A 19240-nucleotide genomic window follows, 5' to 3' on the forward strand; every position below is an offset into this window, starting at 1 on the left:
GATGTATCACTCCCATCTACTTCCGCCTTCACTGCTGTCAGCCGGCCCACGGGGATCTATCTTGACTGGGCGGAGCTTGAATATTGAACTTGTAACTGTTGTCTGCAGTGATATCACAACACTGCAATATGAGGACACGCTCATGTGACCGCCACCCGTCTCCATCCCTGGGCAAGGCACAGGTCTGTAAATATATTGCTCAGTTGACATGATGTTGCCATGAATTCTTCATCTCTGTTGAGCTGCGGATGCCATATTTTGTTCTTCCAAAGCAGCAGACGCGATCATTCTGTAATGTCGTCAAAAAATGCTTACTTCACGGTGATTATTGCACGCCCAGCATTATCAGGAAGCGGTCTGTGATCCTTTCAATCATATGCCAATATGGGTAATGTGAAGGCTGCAGCACGTTGCTGTAATGCAGAGCTACCAAGGTTTGAGGCTGGTACTGCTGTATGAGATGCCGAAACAGAAATGTAGCCAGAATGCATTCCTATGTGTCCTGAAAGAAACATATTGTGGTCATGTCTAAACGAAGCTGTGCCCTACTAATAGCTCACATATAGTTTCTTAACCATTTTGAAGCACCATAAACCGATTGATGTGTAATATTCGTGTCCTTTATATTATTATAGAAATATTAAGCTATTGAGAAATGTAAATTGTACCTAGTTAGCAACCTTTGGCCACAAGCTCACATTGACACATTGATAGTAAACACACACACGCTGTTTGTATGGATTGATTGACAACCTGGCTTCATAACCCTGCAAGCTTGTCTAACTGACTTATTTATAGGGTCATGTGGCTGCAGGTATAAGTTTTACCATCCCTTCTCCCTCCATCCGCCTAGATATTTATAAAATCACCTCATGTCATATGATTTCCTGTCTTGTGTAGCTGTAACTGGGGCCAAAGGTAGGCATGGGGAATAAAAGAAAGAGGAAGGATGCCCACTGAGCCCCTCATCCCAACACAACCACTGTCAACGTCAGACTAAAGAAAGATATAAAATGGCTCAGTCTGTGAGGAGGCCGGAAACTCTAGGAGCCATGGACCATGAGCCCCAGAGGGACAAGACCAGGACCAGCTACTTTGGCAACGTCAAGACCAGGTCAGGCTTCTAAATACATGGATTACTGGAGAGAAAACAGGGGAAAGCTCTAAGCGGACACGTGACAAGTTTCGCATAACATTTGCTTCTCAGATTTAAGCAAGATACAATTCAGTCTTTCATTCTTCTCATAAGAATGGTAACATGTCAAGGCTAACATGAAGAAGAGTAATAATATAATAATAATAACTTTTTTTAATGTAGCACTTTTAAAAACAGAGTTTACAAAGTGCTTTCACAGATTTGCAAAGCATAAACATTACCCAAATGGCGGCAAACAAAAAAGACCATACATTGAATTAAAAATAAAAACATAAGAGGACGACGTCACTTAAAAGCTGGGTTCATCCACTGTCACTGAAGGACTCCACGCTCCATCAATGAGCATCATGTGGGGGAGAGCTACAAGAGGAACTATCCATTGCGCAGACAACACCCACTCCCCCTATAAATAACTCTGATCAGACTGTGAGCGCTGCTCTATTCAGTCAATCACACTTCAAGTTCTGAAAACAAAGGAATCCGTCAGTCTCTGCTATTAAAGGGGAATCTATCCTAAAACAGTATTTATATTTCAGTGTGGACGTTTAATCTTGAACTCAAGAAATAATGCAAACCTAATGAATTAAGTCAGAATGAAGATCACGTGATGTGATGGAAAGCTACAAACACTCGTAAAAGTACCTTTGAGTTTAGAGTATTTTTCCACGCTTTCGAACTGTAATTATTTATGTCTTTTCTCTGTCTTGTATTACAGTTTTTTTAGCTTATTATTAGACATACCAAGCACTTTGACAACGACACCCTGGGTTTTTATAGTATTGTGATTACCGCTTTGTCACAGGGTGAAGTTGAGGACCCAAACACAGGAACAGAGAGGGAATCTTAACCTTCGTTAGTTTCAAACATACTCTTAGTGTTTTTTTTTAGAACACATTCAGCAGATGTGCAACCTTCTTAAATGCTGCGTGATCTAATCCGTTTTTTTGTTGTGCTCTTTCTCAGGCTGGGTTCCAAGCTTCCTCCTGGTGTCTCTCAGCCTCCACAGTTTGCTAAGCGGCCCTGGGAGACTCAACCTCAAGCGCGAGTGATGCAAGAGGCTGCAGCCAGCGGCCATCGTCAGCAGCACCAACCCACCGTGAGCCGGCCTCTCGACCACACACCCCACATCAGAAACCCCAAACTGCGGCAGTACTACCTGCAAGGTGCGTTTCCAGTGTTTGATATCTATCAATATATATATGGAGGATCCTACTCATACTGAGTCTGTTGGCAAATTCAAGTCTTTGCATAAAGTTATTTTCATACATGGAAATGAGCTGAAGTGTACTAATCTTGTTGAGCCCCTAGAACTCGGGATGCTTTTGTGTGACATACATTGTTTTTCTCCTCTCAGGGCCTTCATGGGACCTTAACAATACTGCAATGAAGCAAGAGCATATGAAAGGACTGTCAGATGACAGCACAAGCAGCGGGGTAAGTCACATGTTTTCGACTTTGTTTCAAAATATTGTACTTCTGGCGTGCATTGAGGAACACAGCATGCAGGAACAAGTGAGACATGAATTTGGGAAGTTGGGAAGCGACAGACAGATGATTGATAGATATATTGCTGCATCTATATATCATCTGATGAGGTATGCTGGATAGAGCAAGCCTTTTGTGGCTAGTAATTTATTTTCACACTTTATGGTCATGAACAAGTTTGATAAAGAGCGTCCAAGGTTCAGAGTTGAGTGTGAGAGCTCTCCGAGACGTTCACAAGCGCCATGGGAAAACAGAGCCTGTTTCAGACCCTCTACAACAAATGCAGCTGGAGGAATGTATATACAGATGTTTATTCAAAGGTATTTGTCTGCTGGGTTTTTAAGCTCACTGCTGAGCTGCTAAATATGAAAGCATATTTTTGGGGTATTTTTTTCATTCTGCTTGAGATAATCCATGTATTTATCATGAATGTGGAAAGAGTGTTAATGCTCATAACTAAGTGTTCCAGTCTACTTTGTTTGATCTCTGCTTCGCCTTTTGTTTCTTTACTGAATTTCCTTTTGTTTTCCATCTTCTTCTCCTCCCTAAAGTTGAAGTGTTTGAATCATTTGGTTTCCATTTTGTTCCTGAGCTGAATAAGCACATACTGTATTTTATGTTGCCAGTTTATTAAGAATACCAAGCTAAAAGTAATGTACTCTAACACAGCGGCCCTGCAATATATTTTAACTTTGTGAAGGTTATGATGTCCAGTTTTTGTTGAAACTGTTTCTGAGAGCTGTTGAATCAACAAATCCTCCTTTTTAAACTCTTGAGCTGCTTGTGTTTCTATGTTTAAAATAATATTCATCCATTTCTTTATTTATGTACAATCACATGAACACAAACACACAGTTTATGCCTTAGCGCACACACACCTCCAGACACGTCCACATACTCACAGCCACACTAAATCACACAGTTTCGCTGTGGTCATAATCTGTCAAGCACCAGTAATCTAATCAATGGCTCCATCTGTCAGTGGATGACAGCTATGATCTATTATATTTAACAGTTCACATCATTTGCCAAACGTTTGTACTGATTTAGAGTGTGAGCATGCAGTGACGTCTGTAAAACAGAGGGTATAATGAATCCACAATTATATTAAACTAGCAGTTATTAAAGCTCTTTGATATTATTTGCTCCTGATGTACTGCAATATTTCCTCCATAGGCCGCTGCATGCATGAAGATGGACGCAAAACCATATTGTGCATGAATGAAGAAAAAAAGTCTTAATATCTGGTTTGTCATCAGATTTGAATCTTTTCTTGCGCTTGTGTTTTAGGGTCTCTCCGGGGACACGGTGTTCCACATCTCGTCTCAGTTCAACAGTAACAACACTTCTTCAACAGAAGAGGGCAAAATAGGTCACCATCCCACCATTTGCACTTCAAATGTACCCTCCTCGTCTGCTACCCTCGTCCCCAGAGAGGTAAGAGTTTATTGTAAGCTGATGATGGCACAGTGTGTATGTTATGTGTGGGAAAAGGATGGAAAGAAAACAGTTTCTTTTCCTGTTGTTGCTGACTGGATACGCAGAACAGAAACATTTCCCCAGTCTGTCTTATGACTTCAGCTGCAAGTATTTAGCTTTAGGTAGGAATTGCATTGCTCCATCTTTTACCCATTCAGAAAATCAGTATTTCACCACAAAACATATCCGTGTGAGCAAACCTGGGCTGATAATATTCAATTTGTACTTTTTAAATTGTTGCATTTTAGCTGTAAAGATAGGCCTCCAGCCCGTCATCTACAACCCCCATGTGTGACATGGAGCTAAGATGTGACTACAAACAAAGGGAGGCGGGGAAATGCTGGCCTGTCGAAAGAGGAAGTAGTCCCTCCAGTCATTGGGTTGTATTTATTTCAATGTCAGAGCTATTCTTATCATGGCTTCTATTCTGAAGCAGCTGGTCGTCCCGAAAGGAAAAAGCACTTCCACCGGTCTAGGACCGGCTAAACAAGAACTGGACTCGGAATCTGGTCCTAAACCGAAGGGAGAAGCGGAGGCGGATCTTCAACCACAGCCATCCTCACCAGAAGCAGAATATGACAAACTACTGGTAAGAAAGATGCATATTCCTTCACTGCATGTTCTGCATTTCGAAATTGAATTGAAGAGCGCGAAAAGACCCCATAAAAATGAGTTTGAGTTGTTTACAAGTTGAGTGGATTCAGAAATCAAGAGCAGAATACTCCGGTTAGAACAAAGTCCAGAAGCAACTTTATTGGAGTAAATCCGTAGATCCAGAGGTTGCGGTGGAACGGGGCAGGGAATAGCAATTTAGCAATGACACCTGTGTTTACCCTGCAATTATATGTCAAAATGACATGATGCTGGGAAAAGGGCCTATTAGAGACCAACTAGAAAACCCCATTACACCATGTTGACATACTAAACAATATGGCAGAAGACTGGAGTATAGAGCGCTGTAGATATACAGCAGGTTGATTGGCAGCAAGAGAGAGTGCCACACCCAGACAGACAGCCGCAAGCAGAGAAAGGACAAACAGCTGACATACCAAGAAACACATACAAGGAGTGACACAGAAACCCACTAGGAAGGAGGAAGAAGTAGACAAACTGACAATTGCTATCAGTTCACTACAGTGGTTTCACCTGTAAACTTCTAAACCTGTAAACCTGAATGAGGTGTTCACATTACAGTGTATCATTGGGAAACAAATACATATTAAGAAATCTTCCTGTAAAGACGAGTTAAATAGTCAAACAATCCTATTGTTGTTGATTATTACATTTATCACAAGGCACATTTTGTTGTTGACACGCATCTGTGACATTGACAGGATGTGGAGGCGGTGCCGATGCCTGATGGACAGCTCTGCTTATTGGCTCTGCCACCAGAGTGCTGCCAGGGGGAGGGACCAGAGGCCATGCCGTACCTCAAACTGTTCTGCCGCTACATAACAGACCGTAAGGTCGGTGTGAACAGCACGCCTGTCTGGTTTCAACTCTCTACAGCAGGAGAGTACGCTAACATCATCACTTTCTGTCTCCGTTAGGGGGTAGTTTCAGGTATCCTGTTGGTGACATCTAACAAGATCTTCTTTGACCCGTGCAAGACGCATGCCCTGGTGAAGGAACATGGCTGTGAGGAATACCTCCTGTCCTGCTCCGTTGACAATCTGGCGTCTGTCGCCTTCTTCTCTGACATCTCACACGTTAGATTCAACACGTCCCAGCAGAGGTCAGCAATGATTCACTGTTCCGAAAAATTAACACATTTAACACATATTACAGGAAAAGGCAATGCAGGCATTTTCTTTTCTTTTTTCTTTTCAGGAGAAAGGGCAAGAAAATTTTCCAGAATTTGAAAACCGGCAAAAGCCGAGCAGGCGCCTTCCCAAACCCAAAAGGGGAGTCGCTCCCAGCTCTGGTGTCTGAGGCGGCATCAGATTTGTCCCGTCTGGCTCTGAGCCTGACCAAAGAGGTCTCTCGGGAGGAGGATGCAGAGAGCAGAGACATGGCAAAGGCTGAGGTGGAGCTTGATAGCAGCCCTCTGGAGGTCTTGTCGGAGGGTTCTGGAGGCGACCTGGGAGTGGCTGTCCTGAGCAGCGCTGCCACCTTCTGCTGTGGAGGTCAAGAGGCAGCGAGTAAAGTGAAGATGGAGCCGCTTCATACTGATAAAGCGGGGATGTCCTCTGAGAAGAGTCCGACTGCAGGTTCGGATGTGAAATCAGGATTGGCCTTAAAGATGGCTTATTTAGTTTTTTCTTCACCACAAGTCGGCCTTTGCTCTGTGTCTACTTTCAGTGCTTCGGAGGTCATCGGCTGGAAATCCTGGGAGTCTGATGTTTTTGCGGCTGCAGGTTCAGCCGTCTGCTGGAAAGAAAAAGGGCGCAGGAGGCCTTAAGCTGGGGTCGTCAAAACCTTTAGCTAGAAGGGATGCCTGGCTTGCCCTTTCACAAGAGAGGTACTAAAGTAACTAATGATACAGAAATGTACATGAACCAAAGATTTAAAGGGATAGTCCAGCGATTTTAATATCATAGTAAGAGAACTCACAAGAGAGCTGAGGCTACTTTCATATTGCGTCAGACTGTGAGACAAGTGGACCTGCTGTTTGTGTGGCAGATTATTTTCCCCATTTCTCATATTGGTGCTTTATGTTTAGGTATGGCCTCATCTGAAACGTCAATATTTGTGACTAATTTGTCATTGTACCTGTATTTTAGGATTCCATCAACTCCTCATGTTGCTTAATCTATCCTAATCTCCGATTTAAAGAGTTTGCCCTTGTTTGCAAGCATGACAGTAACCCTAAACACTCCATCCAACATTTCCCACAATGCAACCCGGTAGCATCTTTCATTAGGATCCCCCCAACCAAACTTCATTCAAACTAAACGCATCCAGTTGTTAACTCAGGTTTTTGGTTATGAATTTAACATCTCAAACCCAAGCTAAAAAAACCCTGATGACATCGCTATGACCTCCAGAGCCACAGAACAACTGTACACAAACCTTTTTACAGGCTGTGTTGTGCTCAAATGAACCACCTGTCCACTTCAGCCTGATATTACCACACTCCATCTTAATTTTTCAGTAAAAGTACAAAGGTTAGTGAAAGGGCGAGTATGACATCCGAACACTAACTATTTAACACTATTGGGAGGTAACTAAATGGTCACTCGGATGCTTATTTACATATTTACATATTCAATATTGAGTATTGAGTAGTATTCATGAGCATGAATACAAATCATTCAAAAGCTCCTCCCCCTAATGTCCCTTCTGGTCGTGTTGACGCAGCTGTGCTGATTGTTGGTCTAGTCAACATGTCTGAGTGACTGCTTGGTTTTCCCCCTGCAGCTCTAACGAGCTGTACGCCTACCTGACACACTGTCGACCAGACTTGTGTATATTCGAGGGAGAGGAGGAGGAGGAAGAGGAGAGGGAGGCGGACCGGGATGAAGAGGAGTTTGTACTCATTAAGGACAAAGAGGAAGGGGAAGAGGACGAGGAGGTGTTCCAGAGGCACCGCTGCTCGGGGGACGACTGGGAGGTGAGTGGGTTCATTTCAGTCTCAATAAATGTTCGGAAGACATATATGACACGACTTCCTGTGCTCTTCTCCCTCTCTCTGGGTCACACGGCTAGTATCTCAAGGTCAAGCTGATTACCAGCTGTCAGCTCATCCTGGAATATCCAGTGATTGTTGTCAGCTGGGGTGATTGTTGTCAGCTGGGGTGATTGTTGTCAGCTGGGGTGATTGTTGTCAGCTGGGGTGACTGCGGTTACGCCTCCTAGAACTGAAGAGGCTGGTTCTGCCGAACAGGTGAAAGAGTTTGAGTTGCGAGATCTAAATGTAGGAGATGAGAACGCTTACAGAAAAGACAAAGTGTGTGTTGTGTTTGAATTCATTTTAACTGAATGCACTGGTGTTTTAACAGTTCCGCAACTCCACAATAAGCTGGACAATCACTTGGTTTTCATGTGAGTAGCTGTATTTGCTTTGTTCCAGTCTTTTGTGAGGTAGATGCAGTTTAATGTTTAATTATCTTTGAGCACGTTGGGACAACTTTAACTGGAAATGCTCAGGACAGAGTAAACTAAAACTAGCCTGGACTATGAGAAGGTCCATTTTGAAGGCACATGGGCTTATCAGAAAGCAGGAATCTCAATGGGATTCTGACTTTTCTCGTGAGGATAAGTCATTGTTTGCTCGATGGTGCAAGAAAATGCACTCATTCATGAGTGTTTGGTGAGAGGTCTGTTACACAACCCAGGTCTAGTAACAACAGGTTCAAGGAGGGTTCAAGTCCAATCTCAACCCAGTGTGTGTCCAGTAGGGGGTACTTTGTTGAACACTGGGTGCTTATGTGTAAACGGAGACCTCGGTTTGGGACTGGAGTGAGGTAACGCAGGTTGTGCTGTTTTAAATACCGTCATGACATTCAGAAACTCTCACGGTCATCAGCTTGCTGACCATCTTGATGTAAATAAGACATATGATCAAGTGTTGCACCGTTTCTTCTGGCCCGGCCTGAATAAGGATGTGATACAGTACTGTAAGTCATGTATTTAAGGGAACTGGTCCCGTCTGCACCATTGTATCCGATCTTGGCTGTCGGTGAGTTATTTTGGGGATTTGTTGTTTGTGTTGGCCCACACCCTCAAACCAAGTGTGGTAATAATAATTTCTGATCAAATGTTCAACATGCTCCCATGTTCTCCTGAAGCAACACTGCTACATAAGATAATTGCTCCTGATGTCAACGTACTTGGCAAATAAACCATTCTGATAACTGATGCATTGTCACGCTTATAATTAGGTTGCATTGCTGGTTTAATTTGTGTGGAGGGAAGAAAAAAAACATCACAAACTTAGTGGGAGTGTTGCACGCTGACCACTTCTCCTTGTTTCATAATGTATCATTGTCATTTTGCAGATGGTGTTGATGGAAGAGGGTGAAAAGCCAACGCTGGTCGACAGGGACCCCGACGGACTCGATGACATCGTAGAGAGCAGCCACATTTTAGAGGCTGCACATGTCAAAGAGGTGGGGCACACACTTAAAATTAGATGCACAAACTCGTCCCACACATGCTCCAGCTTTTTGTAAATCCAACACTAAGTTTGTGTTTGTTTCAAAGCAGTGATTGTCAGAATGATGTTGCACCAGGAAAACCTTCTGATATTTCACTTTCTTACTTTTAACAATTTAAAACTATTAATAGTAAAAGGAAAAATCCCATTGACAGAAATTTTTGCCCGGCTCGCAAAAGAGATACTTGTGACTTCAATGGGACTTTGAGACTTTAGCAATGATATAAATCGTTTGCTCAGAGACATCTGCGACATTTCAATTAGAAACAAACTAAAACTCACCGGCTGTAACATAAATATGTAACATACAAATAAAACCGTTTTAAATTAAGCTTAGATTTACACTAGTGAAGCTTGCAATTGTTTTCAATGTCATAATACAACATGTCTATATAATATCAATCGGATATGTGAACCATATATACGGTTCCATATACTTTCTTTCTTTGGGATATTTGTGGGATGTGATTTGCTATTGAGATAATATTTACTTTACGTAAATCCTTCACTTCATACAGATTAAATATTAACAAGATAGTTTTGTCAGTTGGTTCAGTTAGCTCTACTTTGAGAGGACGGAGGTGTGAATATTTGACTAATCTCTCTGTAAGACCTAGTTTAGGTGGTGCAGCTTTTTTATAATTGGAGATGAGTAGATCTCCATTTAGAATTCAGTTGCTGCTCTAAACTGTCACGTGGGTGTATTCAGACGAGCCGGAGTAGAAGAGTACACCGACTGCTGCACAGATTTAGATCTCAGCATCTGGCCCTGTTCATATTTGTGCTCCTTCCTTCCTCCTCTAATCTTCTCTCAGCTATGTAAGGAGCTTCCTCCGAGGACAGTTGGCTACAGCTGGCAGCTGACTTACAGTACGTCCCGTCACGGCGCCAGCCTCAAGTCCCTCTACAGGAAACTCGGAGGCACAGACTCTCCTGTGCTCCTTGTCATCAAGGATGCACTCAATGATGTAAAAAAAAAAAAACACTGCATGTTTCCTCCAATTTCAATTTTGGATGTTGTAATATCTTTACATTTTTTTGATTGTCTTATTGCTGTCTCGTGACATTTCTACATCAGATATTCGGGGCCTTCCTTTCTCACCCCCTGAGGCTCAGTGAGACGTTCTACGGCACAGGAGAAACGTTCGTCTTCATGCTGCATCCTCGCTTCAAGGTGAGCTAACAAGCAGCTCCACCGAGGGGTTCTGTTGGTTCAGCCAATCTCTAAAACATCTGCTAAATATCACATGTTTTTTGGTGTGTGTGTGGTCAAATGTAAGGAACTTATTAAGACGGCGTATGGATGCCTGCGTGAGACAGATTTTATACAATAACTTACTAAAAGCAACACGACTAAGATTGGCGGTGGCAGAAACTGTTTTGTGGTGATTTTGCTTCTGCTTTTTCTCTGTAGTGCTTCAAATGGACTGGAGAGAACTCCTTTTTTATCAAAGGAGACTTGGACTCCTTTGTTATTGGTGGAGGCAGGTAATTCATTCACTTCCTTTCTGTTTTTGTCTGGAGAGAAAACAATCCCTATAGGCCTTTCAGTCATTCCTTTACCGTCTCTTTTTCTGCAGTGGCCACTTTGGTCTTTGGGTGGATGAGAATCTGTACCTGGGTCGCAGCAGCCCCTGCTACACTTTCAACAACTGTTGCCTCTCAGAAACCAGCGACTTCAGAGTCATGGAGCTGGAGGTGTGGACGTTCACCTGAGAAGTTCGCCGAGTTTCTCTTTGACTCGCCTCATTGTCACTGATAAGCTGGATCGAGACAGAATTTACTGTACTACTGAGCAAAAAGTAACGCGGCCGCTCATTCACTTCATGGTGACGTCCATGTCAAGAACGATTACAAACTGCTGGATTAATCCGTGTGATTTAAGTGCTGAGGATTTTACTCAACTGAACAAGGCCACCCAATCTCCCGGAGTGGGGGTTTGATGATGGACTGTTTCATGGTTGACTCATTCCTGTGGGTTAGGAGAAAAACTGTGAACAGAATAGACCGGAATTGGATTCTTTTGAGTCCCAGAAGTGTGTCTCAAACTGTACTTTGCTCTTAATGTGAATCAGTAACTTCATGACAACTCATCATTTATCATGTGAACGTGGCGGTACACCTGTCTTTAAAGCTTTCATGTTTGTGTTCAGTGAATACTGGACATTTGAAACACCCATTCGCCTTCTTATGAATAGATTTCTTTATGGAAAAACACACAGGCGCGCACACACACACAGCACAATGTCCCACAAACACCAGTCATCCGACACCAATCATTTATGGGTTCGCGTTAGTGTCATAGACAGCATAAATACATATCAGAATAATCATGTGCACAAACTTGGAGCTCCACTTAAAGTAAAGCCTATCAAATGAAAAACTTCTGTGCTTGCAATGGATTGTACGTCTCATTCATTAATATTCTGAACTCTTTTCATTTCAAGCGCTGACTCATTCATTGTGGTTTCTGAGCATGACAAAAAGCTTTAACTTAATGCATTGTCTCGAGTCAATTGTAACCATAATGAGTTCCATGCTTGAACAGAGCAAGTCTACTTTGCTTACGTTGTACATTATTGTAGCTTAATAAAATCAGCACAAAGTGAACATCTAAATGCGTTTGCATAATTTAACTCTGCAGCCACGAAAAAAACACACGATTCAGTTTGTACAAAAAACAAAACATTTTAATTATTTTATCTTTTTATGGGGGGGAAATGGCACTCGTAGGTTAGAGTAACAGTGTTTCCCCCTAAGGGCTCCAATCAGATGTTTCACATGTAGAGGACCTTGTATGACCTTTCAAAGTTACATTCAGACTAAATGTTACTCTCACTGTTAATTATTTAACAATTACTATTTAAAATGACTAATTTCCTTGTGCTCAGGGAGACAAGGACCTGAAGAGGAAACATTGTTCGTCGCATGATTGGAAAATGACAGTGAAAAAGAAGCTAATACTAAATCCAGATTGTCACTTTTTTGTTTTAACATCAAGGGTTTCCACTTGTCTAGCTAAAGACATGAACAGGTACATTGTTGTTTTAACTGAATCCTTAAAGCTGAAAACAGCAGAACACTATCATACGCTTCTCAGTTCAAGAATCAAACCTATAGCCATTTGGTGTCATTTAGTTATATAAATATGAACCTCAATAGCTGTTCTAGCTGCAGGTTGACGCTCCAGCTTTCTGTACATTAACAACAAAGCTCTTTGGTGTGGTTACAACTTCCTCAAAAAAATAAAACTGCAAAAAATTCAACATTTGGTTTCAAAATCAAAAACTGAATTATATTATGTGCCACAGCCCAGTTTAGTTTTCCTGCTGCTTTTGTCCCCTGAGTCAGGGAGGGGCGTTCCCTCCAGCAGCCTCAGCAACAACATCAGGCGTCGCCCCGCCCGAACAGAGCTTTCAGGCAACGTCTTCACAAACTGCTGAAACAACTAAAGGCAACGGCTGCACCGGCCCCCATCTCTGGGGACGCTCAGCAGCAGGAAACCACACTCAAGTCATTAAATATTGCACATGAGACATCAGGATGTAAAAGAAGAAATATAGAAATTTCTCTGTTATGATGAGCCGCTGTCTATTTATATCAACTTTAACCTTCATCTATACACAGAGAGCGACGATCTAAATGTGTAACGTGTTACTGCTTTGTATCTCAGTAAAATCTACCGTGTTGACCGTATCGTTAGGTTTGAGAAGCAATATTTCCCTGTACTGTTGGTCACTGCATAGAAAACTTTCTAACCAGGAGAGACGCCCAAATAAATAGTAACAAAGAGGACAGAAGACAAAAATATTTGTTCTGCCGCCAACACTGATGAGAAAGCTTACTCAATGGAATGATGATCGTTTCCTCCTGTTTAGTCTCTCGGGCTCTATCGCAGACACAAATTACTGTGCCAGATACTCCTTGGCTTTCTCCAACCCCTCCTTGAGGAAGCTGATATAAGTGGACGTTGAGGGGTCCTCAAACCCACCAGAGAAGCTGAACGTTGCTCCTTCCTCCTCTGGTTTCATGGCCGTCTGGTCCAGGAAGAAGTTGGCATTGATGTGGTGGAGCTAAAGCCAAACACAAGAAGTAGATGCAAGTTTTAAGACTTTTTAACCACACGGGGGTTGACTGAAAACTGTGAAGGGCATTCCTTCATTTAAATGACAGCATGTTTTCCCCTGACCTTGCTCAATCTAAGGTCGAAACCATGATTTTAACCACAGTTACTTAAATGAAATAACTTTGCTTGACTCAACTGCAGTGTTTCTACATATAATTTAACTGAACCCTGAATTTTTCGTTAATGGCATGCTGATAAGAGTAAAATAGTTACAATAGTTCCATTGGGCAGTGCCACCATCATCTCCACAGGGAAGTTGTACTTCTCCAGGTGTAATTGGGCCTTTTCACTCAACACAGAGTTCTGCTCATCAGCCTGTTTTAAAAGCAGAACATTTGAAACCGTGAATGGAGAATTAAACTTTTTTTCAGTCAACAAATCACAGGAAGAGTTTCTCGGGTGTTACGCCGCCCCAGACTGCTCACCTGCATGTTCTCCAGCTCTCTGACCAGAGACCAGCTGCTGATGAAGCTCTGGTTGAGCAGTGCCAGGACGGGCGAACTTTCCAGGACTGTCTCCCGGAGAGTTCGCCCCGAACCTACAGAGAGGAGAGACCGATGTTGAAAAAGTTCAAAATCTTAATTTGAGCTAAAAGGCTAAACTAGTGGACGAGTCATGAAGTGAGCAGAGTGAGTAACGACTGTGAGCAACACAGCAAACTTTACTGAACATTAACCACCACAGGTTACTGATTTCACCAAACCAAATAAGACAGTGTTTTAGTACTTGTGAGTTCAACTTTTAATTTCTAAAAGGAAGAAGTATTCATTCTTCTTTTCAACGCTATAAAGTAAAGTATCCATGCTCTATATTATGTCTTTTTTTTTCAACAAAAACATAATCTGATAGAATTTAGCTAATCTTCACTCATAAGAAATTGAGAATTGATTTGAGAGAAGTAACAGAAAGGTGTTTCGACTGACTGAAAACTACAATAACTCCATATCTCTTATGTAAATGCATGTCATTGTTTGAATGTAGTCCATTTAGCGATGGCCGTACCATGCTGTTGATCTCACCTCAGCAGGACTGGTCGTCTAATGCCCCCCAAAGCAGAATGGAATGCACCAGTTTATTCTCTGCTTCAGCTCGCTCAAAGGCCTCTGAAAAAGGCAGGTAGGACACCTGGGAGGGAGTAAGTTGAGGACCATGTAACAGTTGTGAAACCCCCCGAATTTATGCCAACGATGTGTCGAATAAATGCTTCATGGATGTTTACCTTCTTGAAAGGGTAGAGGCTGACCTCAAGGCGCCGGGTGGCTTCTTGCTGACTTATCTCTGAGGTCCAGTGGATGTCCTCAAAGATGAACTGGATCGGCTCACCGACGCCATCTCGACTGTCTACGACGTTGCCCTCCTCATCCATGATGATGGAGGGAGTGGACGGGCCCGTGGCCTGCAGCTCTAACTGTGAACACATCCAGAACGTTTTGAACAAGCTATATAAAATTAGGACATTTTTTGTCGGAGGAAAATCTGAAAAAATCTTTGACATTTCTGGGAGGCAAGCAGCACTTAATGATCTGTGAAATTTGATGTTTTAGGCATAAGTCCCTTCGAAAGTACAAATGGCTCAATGATGCATGGAAATACTTAATGAGGACTAATTGAAGTTAAAAAAGGAAATGGGAGCCGAACCTAATGCTCCTTAACAGGTTTGATAACCGAAAACAGAAAGGGAAATAAAATCAAGAGTGTGATGAGAACTATAAGTCAAAAGCAGTGACAAGAAACATTTAAAAAGATAGATCTCCTGACACCCAAATGGTTATAAATTGTGCTGAATGACTTTTAAACTGCTTTAACGACCGAGGACTAAATCAGGAAGTGTTGGAATATCACATAAATAAAGAAATAGAGACATTTGTCTGTTCTGAATTGTCAATGTATCACTGCAGCTGTACCTGTGGCAGATATCCGATGTCCACCTCCATGTTGCTGCTCTCACTGGCCCCGTACAGCCACTCCATGTCCACATTCAGAGACCTGACACACAACAGGACATATGGCACTAGAACTACAGAATGCGGAGTGGGGACTGCGTGCACAAAGGGAACAATGTGTGTTTGAAGGACTCACCTGTCATTGGGGACGTAGAGGTGAAAGTTACGGACGTGAGATGCATCTTTAGAGAGAACAATGTTGCCGGTGAACTTCCCCGGGGTGAACCAGAAAGGAAAGTCTGGCACGTCATTAAGCTGAAACTCTGCATGAATCCTGCAGAAGTGAACAGAACGAGGAGTTGAGTTTGTACCACAAGACCTGTTCAAAATGTAACCTGGTAATATGTAACAGAAAAGCTTTTAATAGACCAAACCAGCCATTTTATATAATGCTATACATGCACAACCATCGGTTGTAGATTAAATCAAACCTATCTAAGCAGTTATAGACTTCATAGACAAATTTATATTTGCTAATGTTACATTACTGTCACATGAAAGTGCAGTAGTAAGTGAGGACTGTTTTAAAACTTCTTCAAATTTCTTCAAAATTCAGACATCTAGTATTTCAAGCTGCAGCTAAAAAGCACTGCAAGATGTCAGAACACGGTGTCAGAAAGTCAAACCTGAGTGTGAAACACTCAATTCAGCATGTAGTATGGATCTGCAAGTTTCTTTCATTTAAAAAAGTTGCTTTCCAGCATCTGACTCGCTTGTGTTTCGACTCCAACAACAAATAGCTTTCCAAACAGGAACGAAGTACTAGAAACTGCATTAGCGCACAATCATAATGTCACATTGACATAAAAGTAAAAGGGACTCAGGCTGAGCATGCTGATATTTATTAAACCCAGTGGCTGCCCGCCAGGGACAACATTAACATTCATTGAATGTTCTGAATATTAGGCAGCACTACTGTGAAGTATACATAATGTTGTACTTAATGGGCTCAAAGGAGAAAAAGCACCTCTATAGCCTGTTATGCCTCCCACTAAATTGCTTCTCACCTGAACACAATGTCATAATAAAAGTCGTTGCTGGCACGAATGCAGGCGACTGTGCCCTGAGGCGCAAAGCGTGCCTTGATGAAGGGCCGCGGGTGGAACATACTCAACAGCGAGTGGATGAGAACCTGCAGCAGGATGAGAACAGCTCTCAATATACAGTCGGATTACCACAAGTCTCTGAACACTGGTGGGCTTTTAGGGTACCTCTTTGCCCTTTGGTGAGGGAGGGTGATAACGATTGTTGGGCAGGTACCCAGTGAAGATGTTGAGCTCGCTAGGAATCACCCACCACGTGTCGCCCACTTGCCCCTTGTTCTTTGGGGGCAACAGGGCCCTAAACTGGCTGGCAGAGAAGGAGGAAAAAGGCACTGCTGGGCTCTTCCATGAGCGCAGCCCACTCAGAGAGCTGTGAGACACCTGCAAGACCAAGAATAAACCAGAATAAAATCCATTTACTATTTCAAAATTAGAAGAACTGCTTCTCAAAAAAATGTGTTACGATTGAATCAATCTAAAGTGAATAATATTAATATGTTAATTATCTGCAATTTTATTATCGATTAAATTCTTGGTGGCTTACAAATTTGTGAATGAACTGCATAGACAATGAGCTGATGTGGACAGAGAAAATGTATTGCAAAGGTTAATGATTATTAATTGTGTTCATTCTAATAATCTCAAGAATCTCAAAGTAAGGATTATTATTTTGATTTTTTAAGTAAATCCCAGTAAATGTGTGACTTTATTTAAAACCCTTGATGAAAACTCATCTGTGATTACTATCCAGTCGTCAAGAGAGAGTACAGTTTGGCCTTGTCTTACCCCGAGGAATCCATCTTTGCTTTTTGTCATAGAATCGAGCTGCAGAGGCTGCATTTTAGCCTCCACGGTTAAAGTCTCTCCATTGGGGTCATGGGTCACTTCCTCCTCAAAATCCACCGGGGGTGTAATGCCTGTGAGGAAGCCACAGCGATCACAGGCAACATGGAGTTATATGTGAGCAGTGAGACTAATGTTTTTGTTTGTGAAGGGAAAAAAAGGTATTAAATAAATTGGACATTAGGCAAGAAAGATAATGTGATGTACCTGTGAGTTTCTCAACAATGGGTTTAAACTCCTCCGGACTGAGATAGAGGTCATGGTCGGTATCCAAGGAGGAGAAAAGAAAAAGACCCTCTGCACCCAGGGTTCGAACGCTCTCTTCCTATTGAAGGGACACACGTCTTAGACGGATCCTTACTGGGAGTTCACTTGCTTCAGGGATTTTCAATGCATTATCAAAATTAGGACAGTGAGCTGTCTCGTCACATAAAAAACAGATATTTGGGGTAATCAAAACACAGTTTTAGATGCATGGTCTCCCGTTTAGGAGTACTACAACAAATACATCCATGTTATTCTTGTGTTTTGTGGTTTCAGAGCATTGATTCAACCTCAGCAGTATCCTGTTTGGATAAAGATCAACCCAGAGGCCACAGATGTGTTTTCTCAGACTGATGCGTGCCTACTAGCGCCTGTACAATGGAGGGAGAGGGGGAGGGAAGTACAGAACAATTTGGAGGACCCTCTGTAGCCAAACAAGAGTGGATTTACACAAGAGCTTGTGTTTCACCAGCTGTGACTCACATCCACCTCCCCTAATAAAACACCATGGGTGGAAAACTGCATATTTGGTGTTTTGTGGCGACTAAAGTCTGACAAATAATGACCCTGAACACGTCTTTTTGGGAGAATAGCAGTAAAAGATAACGACTAAATATTACTACAGTCGTGTAATAGTAATCACTGAATATAGGTCATATAATGTACCTTGAGGTTAATGCAAACTTTCTATTAACACAGACATTTTACAGTTAATTTGCGTTTTTTTTTATAGCCTTTATATATATATATATATATATATATATATATATATATATATATATATATATATATATATATATATATATATATATATATATATATATTTCAGTTGTGTTCAAGTTAAGGTCACTGCTGAATTATAAGACGTGTGTAACGTTATTACAGATGTAATGTTAGATCTCACATGACGCTGGAGGAGCTGGGCATCTTGATAATACTTGATCCCAAAGGCGAGAAGAGGGACAGCGGCGAGGACCAGCAGCGTCCAGATCCCCCTGAAGACCCGGGACCCGGATCTCGGACTCTGATGCCCGTTCCGCTGTGAAACGTTGCTCTCATCCTCGGGGATTGTTTTATCTACGTCTGCGGCCATCCTCGACCTCCAACACAGCTATTTGGACAAAGGCATGACCGTTGGATAACGTCACACAAAAAAAGTGACTCCAGCAGCACTTCTGCTATCGTGTAGCCGGGGACCGGGCGTCTGTTCCGGTCGTTTCAATCGCTGGCAACAGCTGTGAATTGTTAGCTAGCAGCACAGATTTCTTATTTCCCACATCTAATTTAGAGGCATATGGATGTGGTTAAAACGCGTCAAGTGACAAAGTAATAGCAGAATAGCCCGGATGAATCCTGGGTATTCAAAATAAAAGCACGATGCTTTCCTCCGCCGTGATTCAGTGTGTTTCACGAGGTCACACACGGCTTACCACAATTACCTCACATTGTTTAGCTTCGTTCACAACGTTGCAATGTTGTCCGTTTTTTGGAAATAAAGGATTTTAACGTTGTTTCCGTACTTCCCCGCTTTCTGACGTTTCAGCGACGACGGACTTATTTTAAAAGTAATAACCGGAAGTGGTTGTTCACATTTCTTCTAACTTTTTGAAGGTTACTGGCACAGTCGTCACAATTTAAAGAGGCAGTGTTGCATTGTTCGTCCAAGGAATGTTGACTGAAAAGCCTCAATTACATGTTTATCTACCAATGCACTGTTATTATGTTGTGTAGCTTCATGTTTACCAGTTGAAGTGAAGGCTCACTTTCTGCTCAACGAGCGTTTAGAATTCCAACACATAATGG

At 42.2% G+C, this 19240-nt stretch overlaps 2 protein-coding genes across 5 annotated transcripts; one reads left to right on the plus strand and one right to left on the minus strand.

Annotated features, from left to right (window-relative positions):
* The first annotated feature begins 86 nt into the window (after positions 1 to 86).
* On the plus strand, positions 87 to 13716 carry si:ch211-15d5.11 (oxidation resistance protein 1). 4 transcript variants are annotated; one of them, XM_068580171.1, is made up of 16 exons: positions 87 to 182; positions 901 to 1114; positions 2120 to 2319; positions 2511 to 2590; positions 3932 to 4078; positions 4554 to 4709; positions 5455 to 5586; positions 5671 to 5855; positions 5951 to 6330; positions 6422 to 6581; positions 7481 to 7673; positions 9061 to 9171; positions 10034 to 10186; positions 10297 to 10392; positions 10633 to 10706; positions 10799 to 13716. In XM_068580171.1, exons 2-16 carry the CDS (start codon positions 1014 to 1016, stop codon positions 10932 to 10934), a joined length of 2304 nt encoding a protein of 767 aa, XP_068436272.1. In that variant the 5' UTR covers positions 87 to 182; positions 901 to 1013; the 3' UTR covers positions 10935 to 13716. The 4 variants fall into 4 exon arrangements, 3 of the variants coding, with proteins under 3 accessions (XP_068436272.1, XP_068436273.1, XP_068436274.1); XM_068580172.1 differs by having other exon boundaries at positions 5954 to 6330; XM_068580173.1 differs by having other exon boundaries at positions 4557 to 4709.
* On the minus strand, positions 11848 to 18976 carry selenon (selenoprotein N). The gene is made up of 13 exons (XM_068580174.1): positions 18877 to 18976; positions 18342 to 18548; positions 17381 to 17498; positions 17117 to 17247; positions 16499 to 16711; positions 16295 to 16419; positions 15424 to 15561; positions 15249 to 15330; positions 14564 to 14752; positions 14364 to 14469; positions 13770 to 13882; positions 13558 to 13659; positions 11848 to 13291 (listed from the first exon to the last, which is right to left on the minus strand). Exons 2-13 carry the CDS (start codon positions 18528 to 18530, stop codon positions 13124 to 13126), a joined length of 1674 nt encoding a protein of 557 aa, XP_068436275.1. The 5' UTR covers positions 18531 to 18548; positions 18877 to 18976; the 3' UTR covers positions 11848 to 13123.
* Between the last annotated feature and the right edge of the window lie 264 nt (positions 18977 to 19240).

The sequence above is a fragment of the Clinocottus analis genome, unplaced genomic scaffold, assembly GCF_023055335.1.
Source record: "Clinocottus analis isolate CAN_PGR_092001 unplaced genomic scaffold, fCliAna1.0.p SCAF_17, whole genome shotgun sequence".
NCBI lineage: Eukaryota > Metazoa > Chordata > Actinopteri > Perciformes > Cottidae > Clinocottus > Clinocottus analis.

Coding starts and splice junctions, on each gene's coding strand:
- si:ch211-15d5.11 (XM_068580171.1), top strand. CDS start 1,014: ATGGCTCAGTCTGTGAGGAGGCCGGAAACTCTAGGAGCCATGGACCAT. Junction 4,710..5,454: donor CAGAATATGACAAACTACTG/GTAAGAAAGATG, acceptor TGACATTGACAG/GATGTGGAGGCGGTGCCGAT. Junction 10,187..10,296: donor TCAAGGATGCACTCAATGAT/GTAAAAAAAAAA, acceptor TTTCTACATCAG/ATATTCGGGGCCTTCCTTTC.